Source organism: Lutra lutra, chromosome 5, assembly GCF_902655055.1.
Source record: "Lutra lutra chromosome 5, mLutLut1.2, whole genome shotgun sequence".
NCBI lineage: Eukaryota > Metazoa > Chordata > Mammalia > Carnivora > Mustelidae > Lutra > Lutra lutra.
Genome location: NC_062282.1, coordinates 92,901,932 through 92,915,521, shown reverse-complemented (window position 1 = coordinate 92,915,521; position 13,590 = coordinate 92,901,932). Strand labels below are relative to the sequence as shown.

The window sequence follows — 13,590 nt, the reverse complement described above, 5'->3', positions numbered from 1 at the left end:
CTGGAAAAGACTTGAAAAAGTAATTTAAAGTAATAAAATACCCAATGGGTCAATGTGTCTAAACATACTGAGCAAAGATTACTGGCAAAGAATATAATGCATATAAGAAAATAATACTAAAAAAAACCATTAACACCTAAGATTACATAAGTTTGTGCAGAAAAAGAGAAGCAATCACATATTTAGATCACTATGACTTTCAGAATATAAAATCACTTACAGGTATCATTCAATACAAACCAGCTTCAGTATGCATTTTCTTTATATATAAAGATATAGTTATTATTGCAATCAAGGATCCACAAATATATCAGGGCTAAAATGGAATCTGTGTTCGAAAAGGTTAGGCACCATAGCTAGGGAAGATGAGGTTCTTTCTGAAAAATTATATAGGAAAATGCTATTATTAGACTTGGAGGCAGGGGCAGTGAAACAGAATCAAGACAAAATTCAGGCAGCAGAAGTGGTAAGATTTAGAAAACTAACTGAACACTTAACCAAAAGTGAAGAAGTTGTAATGACTCCTAGTTTATATGTTTGGCCAATGGGTACAACTGTGGTCCCATAAGAAGTAATGTTTTGTTGTGGAGGTGACATGTGAGATATGATTATTTACACACATGACACTTTACAGTCCACTTTCCAAGGAGGATATAGCAGTTTTGACTTAAAAGCCACAGAGTTGGGGTGCCTGGGTGGCTCATGGGTTAAGCCGCTGCCTTTGGCTCAGGTCATGATCTCAGGGTCCTGGGATTGAGTCCCGCGTCGGGCTCTCTGCTCAGCGGGGAGCCTGCTTCCCTTCCTCTCTCTCTGCCTGCCTCTCTGCCTACTTGTGATCTCTCTCTGTCAAATAAATAAATAAAATCTTAAAAAAAAAAAAAAAGCCACAGAGTTGAAATTATGACTACTTCCACTGAAGAAGGCTCCTCTGTAATCTAGAATCAAAATCCTTCCAGGCATTTTGATCAGCAACCAGTGCTTTCTATTCTAAACACAATTTTTAAAAATGTCTAATGATTTCAGTGTTAATAAACAATTTTATATATTTCAAGTGAAATGTATGTACACCCAACATGGATAAGCAGCTCCCAGAAGCAAATAACTCTAAAGACAACTGATACAATCGAAGATACTTAAAGTAAGGTAATTTAAATCATAACTTACTCTGCTTGGGAGGGGAATCATTCTGTTCTCAGGGATTGTAGCTTGTTTGATGTGTTTTAATCTATTTAGTTTTATTCTGATGCTCAGACTATCCCATCATTAACCAAATGGGAGCTCCTTCAAATTGATTCCTGCATCCTTTAGACAGAATCCCACCTTCTCTTTCTTCTGGCACAACGAGATCTCTCCAGTTATATCTTGAGTATCTCTTAACTGAACTCTGGACTTAAGCAGCAGGAAACAATATTTACAGACCACAATCTATGTTCTGGGATATTTACTGCCACTGGATTGACACTGCTTCTAGGTCTTTGACTTAGCATTAGAATATCTATTTTCTTTTCCTGTAAATTATATAACATAAATTCACCAAATTCAACTTACATTACAGCATTTTACATAAATTCATTGATTTTATATTTCCATCCTTCTCTTAAACTGAAAACTCTCAGATTATAATAACATTAACTTGCTTCTAACATATATAACCTTCCACATAAATACTTATGGGTTCAAAATAACTATAGAAATAATTACTAATAACAATAACACTGCTGAATGCAATTTATAATCTCCTTGTGTTTCTTTTTGCTCTGTACCCCACCAGGGATCCACATGTAAAATAGTATACACTAAAACTACTTGAAATATTCTTCTCCAATGGCTATGGTACCAACACAATAGATTCAAATGCTCTGGCTTGTTTTTGATCCTTAGGAACTATTTTACTTTACTATTTTAAATCATGTAAAATATCTACTTGGCTCCAAAAACCAAAGTAAAAAACAATGCACATCCTGAAAGACCAACCTTCTACCCTCTCTCTGTCTTCAGCCTACATAACCATGATTATTAATTTGGCTTATTTTTCTACTGCTCTGTAAATTGTACTCTTTAAACTTAAGAAAACTCTAGATACTGGTCTTTGCTTATAGTCTCAGAATCACTCGAACACTGTATAGAGGCTGTCTTCATTTCTTTCTAAGCTGCACAGTACTCCTCTGTGTGGCTTAATAAGCTGGGGTACCTCCAATCATCTAATCACCTATTATGAATTATTTTTTTATCAGCATTTTGCTATTACAAATTAAACTACATTTTGGTTTCAATCCATCCCTTTTCTAAATATATTTGGAACAGACTGTTTTTCAAAATCCCTGTGAAAAAATGCAGGCTTTTAGCTGGTGTCTTGCAATCAAACCATTTTCTGGTTTTAGGCTTACATTGCGAACAAGGTGATTAACAGCATGGATCCGGAAGTCAGAATGCCTACATTTACATCACAGCTCTAATACTTACTAGGTTTGTGACCTTGGACAAGGTATTTACCTCTTTGTGATTTAATTTCTCATCTGTAAAATCAGGGAAAGAACAGTACTATCACTGTTAAGTTTATATGAGGATTGAATGAACTCTATGTTATGTGCTTAGAAATGTGTAGCATATAGTAAATGCTAGTATTAGCTATTACTATTATTATTACAGAATAAATTGTACCTTAAAAATATTTGTGCCATCTTAAATAAGCCTTACCACAGTGAATGAAAGCAACCTGGCTCATTATTACTTGATAAGACCATGACAAGAGAATTTCTAAACTCCAATTGGTATGTATACATACAGACAAATTTCAAATTAAAGAGATGTTTAACAATTCAAATCTGAGTATTTTTAGAATATAATCGTATTCACCTAGATAATTTGTTCTGACTCACAAAATATAATACAGCCTATTTTTGCTCCTAACTATTTGTTCCAAAAGCAGGCATACTTGTTTCTCTATCCAATTTTTATAACATTGTAATTTTCTGCTTCAAAGAACAAAGCACTTACTTCCAGATACTGTCAGAAACAGGTATAACAGTGACATTTAGCCAAAAATGTATTAAAAATGTTGTATGGCATACTATATTAAGAAGCAGCATCTGAGAGGTGTTCAATCTGAAAGTAATGAGTTAATATTAAAAGCTATTATATTTTACTGGAACTCTGAGAATAGGAAAAAGACAAAAATTTCAAGAGTTCTCTTAGCTTTCAAGCAGGCAAGAAAGGACCACTGTCCTAAAACATTCTTTCATATAAAAAACAAATAATTTATTCATGATAATTAGCATACTCCTAGTATTTATCATCAATTAATCCAGTTTGAGATTTCAATTAAAATGTACTGGTTTAGCCACAGCAATGTTTACACAAAAATAGTGGTAAATGTTATTAGGTAGTCAATTTTTAATTCGAGTAAATATCCTATCAAAGAACTCCTGGTGGCATATCTAAAACTGGCTTAATCTGTAATTTATGTTAAATGATACAAATATTTTAATATATACTTACGTGATAAATGATTTGTGGTGAAATTTTTTAATAAAATATTATCAGGCACAATTAAGAAAGACCTACAATTAAGATATCACCTTCTTTCACATCAAAGGAAAAAGGAAAAGCAAAAGGTTTTTTTCTAGTGAAGGTGTAAGGGTAGTGTTATACGTTATATAAACTTGGAAATTTTCATAATAAAATTATTTTAAAAGACTGTGCTACTCTTCGGGAAAGCAAGAAAGATTTAAGTATAATTAATTTTAAAGGGCCAGCTGAGAGATATAATTCTTGATAAAAAATAAAGCCCTATCATTATGTAAATAGCCTGCTTAATTTTGAAATTTTAACTGATGTATTCTTTATTTTAAATAAACACTTATTTAGGAGAAATGGTCAAAAGAAGAGGAAGAGTAACTTGTTTTGTTTTTCTTAGAGCCAAAAATCTTAACAACCAAATAAATTATTTGGCCTACAAGTACAGTAGCCTATTCTGTCCTGAAGAGAGATTGTATAATTAGGCAACTATTTAATTATGCAGTTAGGTAAAAATAGCCGACACTTAATATTACCTGATTACACAGTAGGCATTGTTTTAAGTGCTTATACACGTAAGCTCCTGGGATCCTCATCTCAAGTCTAGGACATAAGTCGAGTTTTCATCCCCATTCCACAGATGGAAGGTAAGGAGCAGAGATGAACCTGCTCAGAAGCAGCAACGCCGACGCTCAAACCCTGGCAGTTTCACTTCAGTCTACAGTCTTACCAACTAAGCTCTACTGCTCTCCTGCCTCTTATTGTGTGATTTTGCAAGAATATAATTAAAAATAAAGAGTAAAAAGAAAGTAAACATTCTCCTGAGGACATATCCTTAAAAACTTGCTTCATTTTTCGAATGAATTTCACAATGCCCATTTCATATGGCTCAGAACAATTTGTCTCTCAGTAGTTTCTAAAAATACTACAAAAGCAGGTGGGGGAAAAAAACCACTTTCAATTCAAACTTTATCTGGTAGGTGTTTAAACATAAGCAATATCTTTTCTTAATCATTTAGAATACATACATTAAATTTAACAGAGGATTTCAGATAATGCATACTTACAAATTATTAAAATTTCATGTGGCACAATCCCGTATATAACTGAGAGAATTTAAGCCCAGAATATACTCAAGAACTGTGTAAGTAGCAGAACTGGATGTGCAAACCGAAGTGCAGGTCAAGCGGAAAGTCACACTGGAAATGGGCAGTTCGTTTGCTTCAGTTGGCATTTCTACTGGATGTAGGCATGTGCACTGTGCGATCCTTAACATAAGAATTATGGATTCCCCCCACTTCCAAATCGCTTACATTGTATGGATTCAGAGGAAGGAGAATACATAATTTATTGAAGTTAGGATCATGGAAAAGCTTGAGGAAAAAGACACACACATGCACACACACAAATCTATAAAGACATCAAAATGACATGACAATTTCCTCTCAAATTTCTATCATTCCTACACAGCCAGTCACTTTTTCCTCAGTTTTTCCTCAGAATTAAGGCATAGTGTTGACTCCTTATTATCTCTTCTACTTCCAGAAAATAAATTACCACCAAGGCAAAAGATGAAGCTGAGATTAGTTAAGACAGATGAGGTCCTCAGTAAAATTATATATTGCCACTACATTGGTTTGGTTAAGGGCATAAATGCATTAAAAATTCACAAGAACATTTCTGTAAACATGTCCAATGTTACTTGTAACCTCTGCAGCTTAGAGAATACTGTGAAAATAGTGGCTCTGAGGAGTAATAGACATGTGACAGTAGACCAGGCCTCAAGCACCCAGGGTCTCTAAAAGCCACAGATTTCTGTAATTACTCCTTCAGAGACCACAGGCTTCTCTTGTAACCGGGGCTTTCATTTTCATGCTTTAACCCCTATACTAGAAAAGAACCTAAGCATCTATGAAACTAAAATAGAGTTTTATCATATTTTACTGTATGTGCCCTATTTTAGTTTACAACATTATCTTGGTTTAAAGTTTCTACTGTGATTTCAAATACAGAAGAGCAAAAATCAGTATGGTGAAGTAAGTAATGGGTTTGATAAATGAACTTTCTGGGAGAAATCAGAATTAACCAAAGATCTTTTTTAAAAAATATATTTTATTTATTTGACAGAGAGACAGAGAGAGCACAAGCAGGCAGAAGAGCAGTCAGAGGGAGAGGGAGAAGCATGCTCCCCACTGAGTAGAAGCCTGATGGAGGGCTCAATCCCAGGACCCTGGGATCATGACATGAGCCAAAGGCAGACACCTGATCGACTGAGCCACCCAGGCGCCCCCAAAGATCCTTTTATGTCAACTCCTGTTAAAAGCCTTTCTGTAGGGGCGCCTGGGTGGCTCAGTGGGTTAAGCCGCTGCCTTCGGCTCGGGTCATGATCCCAGGTCCTGGGTTCGAGCCCCACGTCGGGCTTTCTGCTCAGCAGGGAGCCTGCTTCCTCCTCTCTCTCTGCCTGCCTCTCTGCCTACTTGTGATTTCTCTCTGTCAAATAAATAAATAAAATCTTTAAAAAAAAAAAAAAGCCTTTCTGTATTGTAAGAATTCTCTTAAACCCTAAAGACATCATTCTAATTTATAAGTAAATCAAGAGGGGTGCCTGGGTGGCTCAGTTGGTTAAGCCACTGCCTTTGGCTCAGGTCATGATCCCGGAGTCCCGGGAAGGAGTCTCGCATTAGGCTCCCAGCTCTGCAGGGAGTCCATTTCTCCCTCTGACCTTCTCCCTTTTCACACTCTCTCTCATTCTCCCTCTCTCTCTCTCAAATAAATAAATAAAATCTTTAAAAAGAGAGTGAATCAAGAATCCAAAATATCAATTTCAACAGCAGTAATGCAGAATTCACTAAAGAATGAATACTGAGGTAAGTAATATTCATGCCCCCTACGCTATGGAAAGTACAAATATTCTCATCATCTTGCAACATACCTCTACCTCAAGAGTGACAGGCATCAGGCCGCTCTAACCTTGTCTCCTTTGTAACTGAAAACACCTAGGTCACATACCAGTTTCCTATACTGATCTTCTTACCTAACATGATTACCTACAGCTTCAATCACTCCCATTTTGGCCAACCCTCTCAGAAAACAAACTCCTGCCCAACCCCCCTTCAAACTCATCTTTCCACAAATGCTCTTGATTCAAAATCCCAATCCTTGTATCATCTAGAGCCATCCTCCCTTCTACTGGGTCACTTTCATATACAAAACCGACTCCAGGGCGCCTGGGTGGCTCAGTGGGTTAAGCCGCTGCCTTCGGCTCAGGTCATGATCTCAGGGTCCTGGGATCGAGTCCCGCATCGGGCTCTCTGCTCAGCAAGAAGCCTGCTTCCCTCTCTCTCTCTCTCTGCCTGCCTCTCCATCTACTTGTGATCTCTCTCTGTCAAATAAATAAATAAAATCTTTAAAAAAAAATAAAAATAAAAAAAAAAAAAAACAAAAAAACAAAACCGACTCCAGTCAAGTCCTCCATACTTCATCCCCACGCACAAAAGCAATCTTTTCACTTGTCAACAACAAATGCTTGTTATGGGTTGAACTGTGTCTTCCAAAAAGATATGTTGGAGTCCTGATCCCAGGTACTCATGAATGTGGTTGGAAACAGGGTCTTTGCGGATATAACTGGGTTAAGATAATATTATTAGAGTAGGCCCCTAATCTGTTATGGCTGGTATTCTTATTAGAAAAGAGAGATACAAGGAGAACATCATGCACAAGGGAAAGCAGAGACTGAAGTGGTAAATGTACAAGCCAAGGAAGCCCTATCTTGATGGCAATCATCACAAGCTAAGACAAAGGCATGGAATAAACTCTCCTCGAGAGTCTTCAGAGAGAGCACGGCCCTGACACCACCTTGATTTCAGACTTCCAGTGTCTAGTGCACTGTGGGGAAGATAATTACCATCAATACTATACATTAATTTCCATCATGTTAAGCCACCGGGGTTGTAGTACTTTGTTACAGTAGCCCTAGCAAACATACAAAATCCTTAATTATAGGTGCCTTCCTGCCTGATCACTTTATAACTGAAAACTTAATATCAATACCAGCGGTTGGCAAACTAGGCCCATGCCATAATTCTGTGAATAAAGCATTACTGGAATAAAGCCACACTTATCCACTTACTTATCATCTATAACTGCTTTCAATCCTACAACAGCAGATACAAATACGTGAGACAAAGACTGCATGGTCCATAAAGCCTAAAATATTTACTACCCAGTCCTTTACAGAAAAGTTTGCTGACCCATAACCTATATGACGAATAAATGAATAAGGACCAAAGATACCAAATGCAACCCGCTACCAATTTGAAAGTCAAATTAATGAGCATTGTAACATGGGTATCGGGAGTTCTCTATGTGCGTGTGAACAATAAATGTCTGATGAACAACATATCAAATATTATAATGCTTGAATAAGTTCAAACTGATGATTACTCTTATTAGCTGTACAGCAGCTATCACAGTGGTTAATACAAAAGAAGATTTTACCATCTGCACACACTTTTACCTACTTAGTCCCCCAATATACTGTGGATTACTATGACAAATTATAGTGATTAGTTACATACAGCTGACCCTTGAACAAGGGTTTGAAATGCACAGGTCCACATATATGCAGATTTTTTTCAATATAGTATAGTATTATACATGCATTTGCTCATGAGGTTTTTTTTTCATTTTTATCTCATGATTTTAACATTTTCTTTTCTCTAGCTTACTTTAAGAATACAGTATATAATACATATAATTTAAAAGATATGTGTTAATTGACTATGTTATCCTTAAGACTTCAGTCAACAGTAGGGTATTAATAGTTAAGTTTATGGGGAGTCAGAAGTTAAACCTGGATTTTTAATGTGCAGAGGGTCTTTGACCTTAACCTTTGTGTTGTTCAGGGGTCAATTGTACATTTCCTACAATGAACCTCTTTGGGCAAAGACATTATAATTTCACTGGGAGGAAATCATATAGCTTTTAGGATCTAAAGATATGCTGTGGTTTTCATACAATAAATGCAACTTTGTTATGACAATTAACATTTCACCTAACCATCTCACATATCTGACCATATATGACATAGAACACAGCTACGAAATCAAAAAAAGGGGAAAGGGAGTGCAGGAAGGGGTGAAACTTCTAACAGCTACATCTTCTTGCAAAGTACAAACATAAAGCACATATGTATATATGTATACACATACATACATGTAAAGATATATTTCACTATATATTTATAAATAATCTTATGTTTATAAATATATATTTGATACTATTTACATCTTTAATACATAAATATACACAACTCAGAGCCTGCTCTTAATTCTACACAATTATATACAATATATATCTTTAATCTATAAAGATATAATGCATAAACATTAACTCAGAGCTTACTTTATAAGGTTTTTTAAAATTTATTTATAACTGACATAAAACATTGTATTATTTTCAGTTATACAACATAATGACTTGACACTATGTTCTAAATCATACTCCGTCTACACAAGTTTTACAGTATAACTATGATGCCAATGCAAATTAAAAGTCCCACATTATAATAAAATTTCTTCCCAAAAGGAGGCTAACCAACTGGAGCAGTGGGAAGTATCACATGTCACCAGTCTTTGGACAAGTCGTCAACATTTTTAAAGCCTTGCTTAGAAGTAAGGTCTCAGGATGAGGTGGGGGGTAGAGCAGGGAGACTGCACCTTGATTAGGATACTAACAGCAGGAATCTTGTCAGAAATGTGGGATCCACATTTTAAAAACATCCTCAGGAGATCTGTATGCACATTCAAATTTGAGACCCCTGGTCCAGAGGTATTATAGCAACTGATTACCACTAAAAGAAAATACTGTCTAAAAGTACTCCTCTCCTTCTCGCCAATCATCCAAACCCAAATGAAGGTCCAATTTCACAAAATACAGATGGAAAACTTAAAACAATATTCATTTAAAATATGACAATACCTTGAGCACTTGAACTTGACCTTCTGTAGTAATTTCCTTTAGCAGCTCACAAAAGGACTGACAGAGACCCACTGCATATGTCTGAAATTTAATCAAAAGTCAAAATATACATATATTTGCAGTATCAAAATAGGCAAAAATTAAATTTGGAACTCATTATAATCTATTTGAAAATTATATACTTAAAGTTTCGGTTAGAACTCTTAGGAAAAGATTAGAAAAGAAAAATACAGTTTACTGTATTTTTGCAATGAAGACTTTTGCAGAAATACAAGGCTATATTTATTTATAGAGCATACATTCTGTGTTAAGTAACAGTTCATGGAACTGCATCACATCTGCCCTACAGTGCTTTTAAAGTTTTTTTTCCCCCTTTAAGTAACAGAGAAATCTTAAAAATTTTTAAAAGGTATCTGGATTTCAAATGAGAAACAAAGTTAAGAACTACATAAATTTTTACAGTGCAAAAACTACTACACCATACCTGTAGAAATTCTGTTGATGATAGAAAGATATAACCATTGATGATCTTAAAGCAGGTTCTGAGATTTTCTGAACTTAGTTCTGCCAATGAATTTATTTTAAAAAGGAAAGGTTAATTCAATGTTCAAAATCAGTTTAAATGAAGCAATTTATTTGAAACTAATTTATATACCCTTCTTTACAAACCTTCTGAGTGCTGTTCAGACTACTGGGATATAAACAGCTATCTAAAAACTGACATCAACCTATAACTGAGTACCTCCCTGTATACCTGCCACTAGTTAAAATAATTTAGGGAAAAAAATTAAGCACCCAGGTTTGTTTTTCCCCCTTTCAGAAAACAAGCACATAACCATATGAAGCAAACTTTTCATTTCAAACTACATTTCTAGTGCCAGCATGGTAAATGACAAGTAACGGAATCATTTTACCATCACATTTTTACATGTAATTAAATGGTTCGCTCAGTAAGCATTTACTGAATGCTACTGCACCGGTATTGAATATGCTACACTACTTATTAAAGGAGTCCTCTCACACTCCAAAAACTTTTACTACCGTGCTTAGGTAATTCTCAATCCTTGGACTCATCTTCAAATCTGCTCCCCTGTAAGAATTTACACATGAAAAATATTCCTAAAAATGTAACTACCAGAATAGCATAGGAAAGGATACTGTGTTTAGCTGTTCTAGAGCAAAGCAGAAAACTATTTTATTAAAAATGTACATGATCAAATTTTCATAGTTATTTTACATGTTTTATCACATAAAACAGTACAACAGAATTCAAATCTTATGTGTATAATTTACAGATCAAAACATGACCCCAAAATATCCATATCAATTTTAGATATGTTGTTAATATTTTCAAAATTCTCTTCACTTGCAATAGGACACATTAAAAAAAGATTTTTGTTTTCCTGACGAAATACTGACCTAGGCTCTAGCTTGTAAATAACTCCTATCCTACTACAGTAAGAAGACATTCTCTTCAGATAAGAATTCCCCATACACTTTTACAAGAAAGGGAAAATCTTACTCCCTGCTCAAAATGTCCTTTAAAAGCACACATATACTTCAGGATTCAAAAGAGTAATTAAAAATGAAAATTGTTGAAAGGACAGGGATGAATCAACTTGTTACCATGCTAATGAAAGACATAAAAATAAATAATGAAGGCTGTCATATAAGTATTTTTCACATGAGAAGATGAAATCTCAGGGTAAATGAGCAAGCCTTTATACTGTATAAAGTTATTGTTAGGAAAATTCAGTGCCTTCTTCTCCTCCAGCAGAAAGTTCAGTCAAGTTTGGACTTGTGTACACTCTTTAGCAGGCCAACATTGAAGAGCAGAATGGAAATGACTGGGATAAGTAAGGATAGTCTTATTCAAGTGAGAACTTAAAATGGCTGCACACCAGGCATGTCTAATTTCTAAAACACTGCCATCTCAACTTTTATTAATATACATGATGAAGGAAACAGTATTTAAGAAGGACTGGTTTCAAAAACCACAGTGTCTCTATTTGCAGACACTTTATTTGCAGACACTTTATTTGCAGATACTTTATTTGCAGATACCTTAAGAACTATTCCTGGATCCATCTACAGAAGGAAATACTCAAGTGACTAAGTCATGTCATACTGTTTTCCATGTCTCCATCATGGCAAGGTTAGCCTTTACTCAACTTTCTAGAGCATGCTATCATGCCTAACTTAAAGTACAGTGAATGTTGTTCATTATATCCATGAGCTCCTACTGAGACTGAGGAATACAGTCTGGTTTAGTATCAGAAGGAGCTTTACTTCAAAATGCAAGAGATCTGTATTTACATTCAGATCCTGTGAATAACGTAAATCAAATGCTCTCAGTCAGGGGCTACTGCCTCTTACAAGACATCTGGCGAGGTCTGGAAACGGGTTGTTACAACTGGCATCTAGTGGGCTGAGGTTAAGGAGGCTATTAACCTTCCTACAATGTACTCGACAGCCCCTCAAAATAAAAAATTGCCTGATCCAAAATGTCCATAGTATCCGGATTGAAAATCCCTAATTTAAGTGATCAAGTTTTTCTTTCACAGCCTATGAATGAACTCAGAGGCAAATCTCTGGCCCAAAGTAACTAATTATACTGAGCACATATGATTTATATTTATTAGTCCAATTAAAACTTTTACTCTGTGAATTCTTTTTTCTCCCTCTATTCCTTTGTTCCTGTAATCTGTACTTTCATATTACATTTTATTTATTTCCTTAAAGTCTCTAATGGGGCAGAGAGAACAAATTACTAAATTACATTAAAGAGATTCAATAGGAATCTACATTTAACCACAGTATTTAATTTTATGTTGGGAAAGGACACTATCATCATTTCTCCTTTTATTTCAAATTCTGATATTATAGGAGGGCTAAACTGTGTAAAAGAGCCTACAACATCATGAAGACAGATAGGGAAAAGCCCCTTCCAAATCAGATAAAAAGTTAACAGCAGAAAAATTTCACTGTTCAAGGAACATTAGTTTGACATTTATAACAACACTGACAAGAAAACAGCTATCTTCCACGTAATGAGAATACTAAGTAAATTAACATTATAAAACAGATTTAAATGATTTTAAAAATAAGCCCTGAGAACTAAATTAATCAAAAATTATTTTTGGACAGAAGCAAGATGGTGGAGGAGTAGCAGAATGAAATGACACCAGGTCCCAGAAGTTCAGCTAGATAGTTACCAAACCATTCTGAACACCTACAAACTCAAGAGGAGACAGAAGAAAAGAAGAGCAGCAATTCTAAGAACAGAAAATCGACACTTTCTGAAAGGTAGGACTTACAGAGAAGTGAATCTGAAGCTATGGGAAGAGAGACTGCGACGGGGGGCGGGGGGATCCTACCAAGTGGTGGAACAGCGAAGCACAAAAATCAGAACTTTTAGAAGTCTACTCCACTGATGTCGCTCCAGAGGCTAAGCAGGTGTGGACCCCTCATGGGGACAGTGAGGTCAGGGTCCCATGGGTCACAGAAAGATAGGGGGTGTCTGAGTGTGGCAGAGCTGCCAGGTATCAGAGCAGGGAAGCCAACTAAAGAGACAGAGCGCAGGAGTGAGCTTTCATACTGGGGTTACCTTGAACTGTGATCTAAGGCACAGTCGGGACACTGCACTTTGAGCAGGGAGCCCACAAGTGGCAGATCCAGAAAAACCCCTCCTTCCTCCTCTAGGAGAAGCGGCGCAAGAGCATGGGGCAGGAATCTGATGGGTTTGGAGACTGCAAACGGGTCTGAGTGCCAGAGACAGAAATGCTCGGTCACAGGCTTGGTGAGTACGGAGGGCCATGGAGACCAGGGAGACAGAAGGGATTGACTGCTTTTCTCTGAAGGCACAGTGAGGAGTGGGGCCCCGAGCTCTCAGCTCCTCTGGGCCGGAGATTGGTAAACCACGATTTTCATTCTTGTCCTCCAAAGCTCTACGGAAATCGGAAATCGTTCAGGGAACAAAAGCTACTGAGAGCAAACCTAAGCAGATTCCTTAGCCTGGCCCCTGGCAAGGGCGGTGCAATTCCACCTCGGGCAAAGACATTTGAGAATCACTGCAACCGGCCCCTCCACGGGTCC

At 36.3% G+C, this 13,590-nt stretch overlaps 1 protein-coding gene across 6 annotated transcripts in view; it reads right to left on the bottom strand.

The window, feature by feature from the left end:
- Nucleotides 1-13,590, bottom strand: part of IPO11 (importin 11) — a 214,877-nt gene that overhangs the window by 87,487 nt on the left and 113,800 nt on the right. For all 6 annotated transcript variants that reach the window (XR_007127672.1, XM_047731305.1, XM_047731306.1 and 3 more), the window contains exons 23-24: nucleotides 9,980-10,059; nucleotides 9,496-9,576 (exon numbers count right to left, since the gene is read on the bottom strand). Coding sequence is in view for 5 of the 6 variants with exons in the window: in XM_047731305.1 (XP_047587261.1) it covers nucleotides 9,496-9,576; nucleotides 9,980-10,059 (161 nt within the window). In the remaining variant the exon portion in view is untranslated. The remainder of the gene's footprint in view (nucleotides 1-9,495; nucleotides 9,577-9,979; nucleotides 10,060-13,590) is intronic.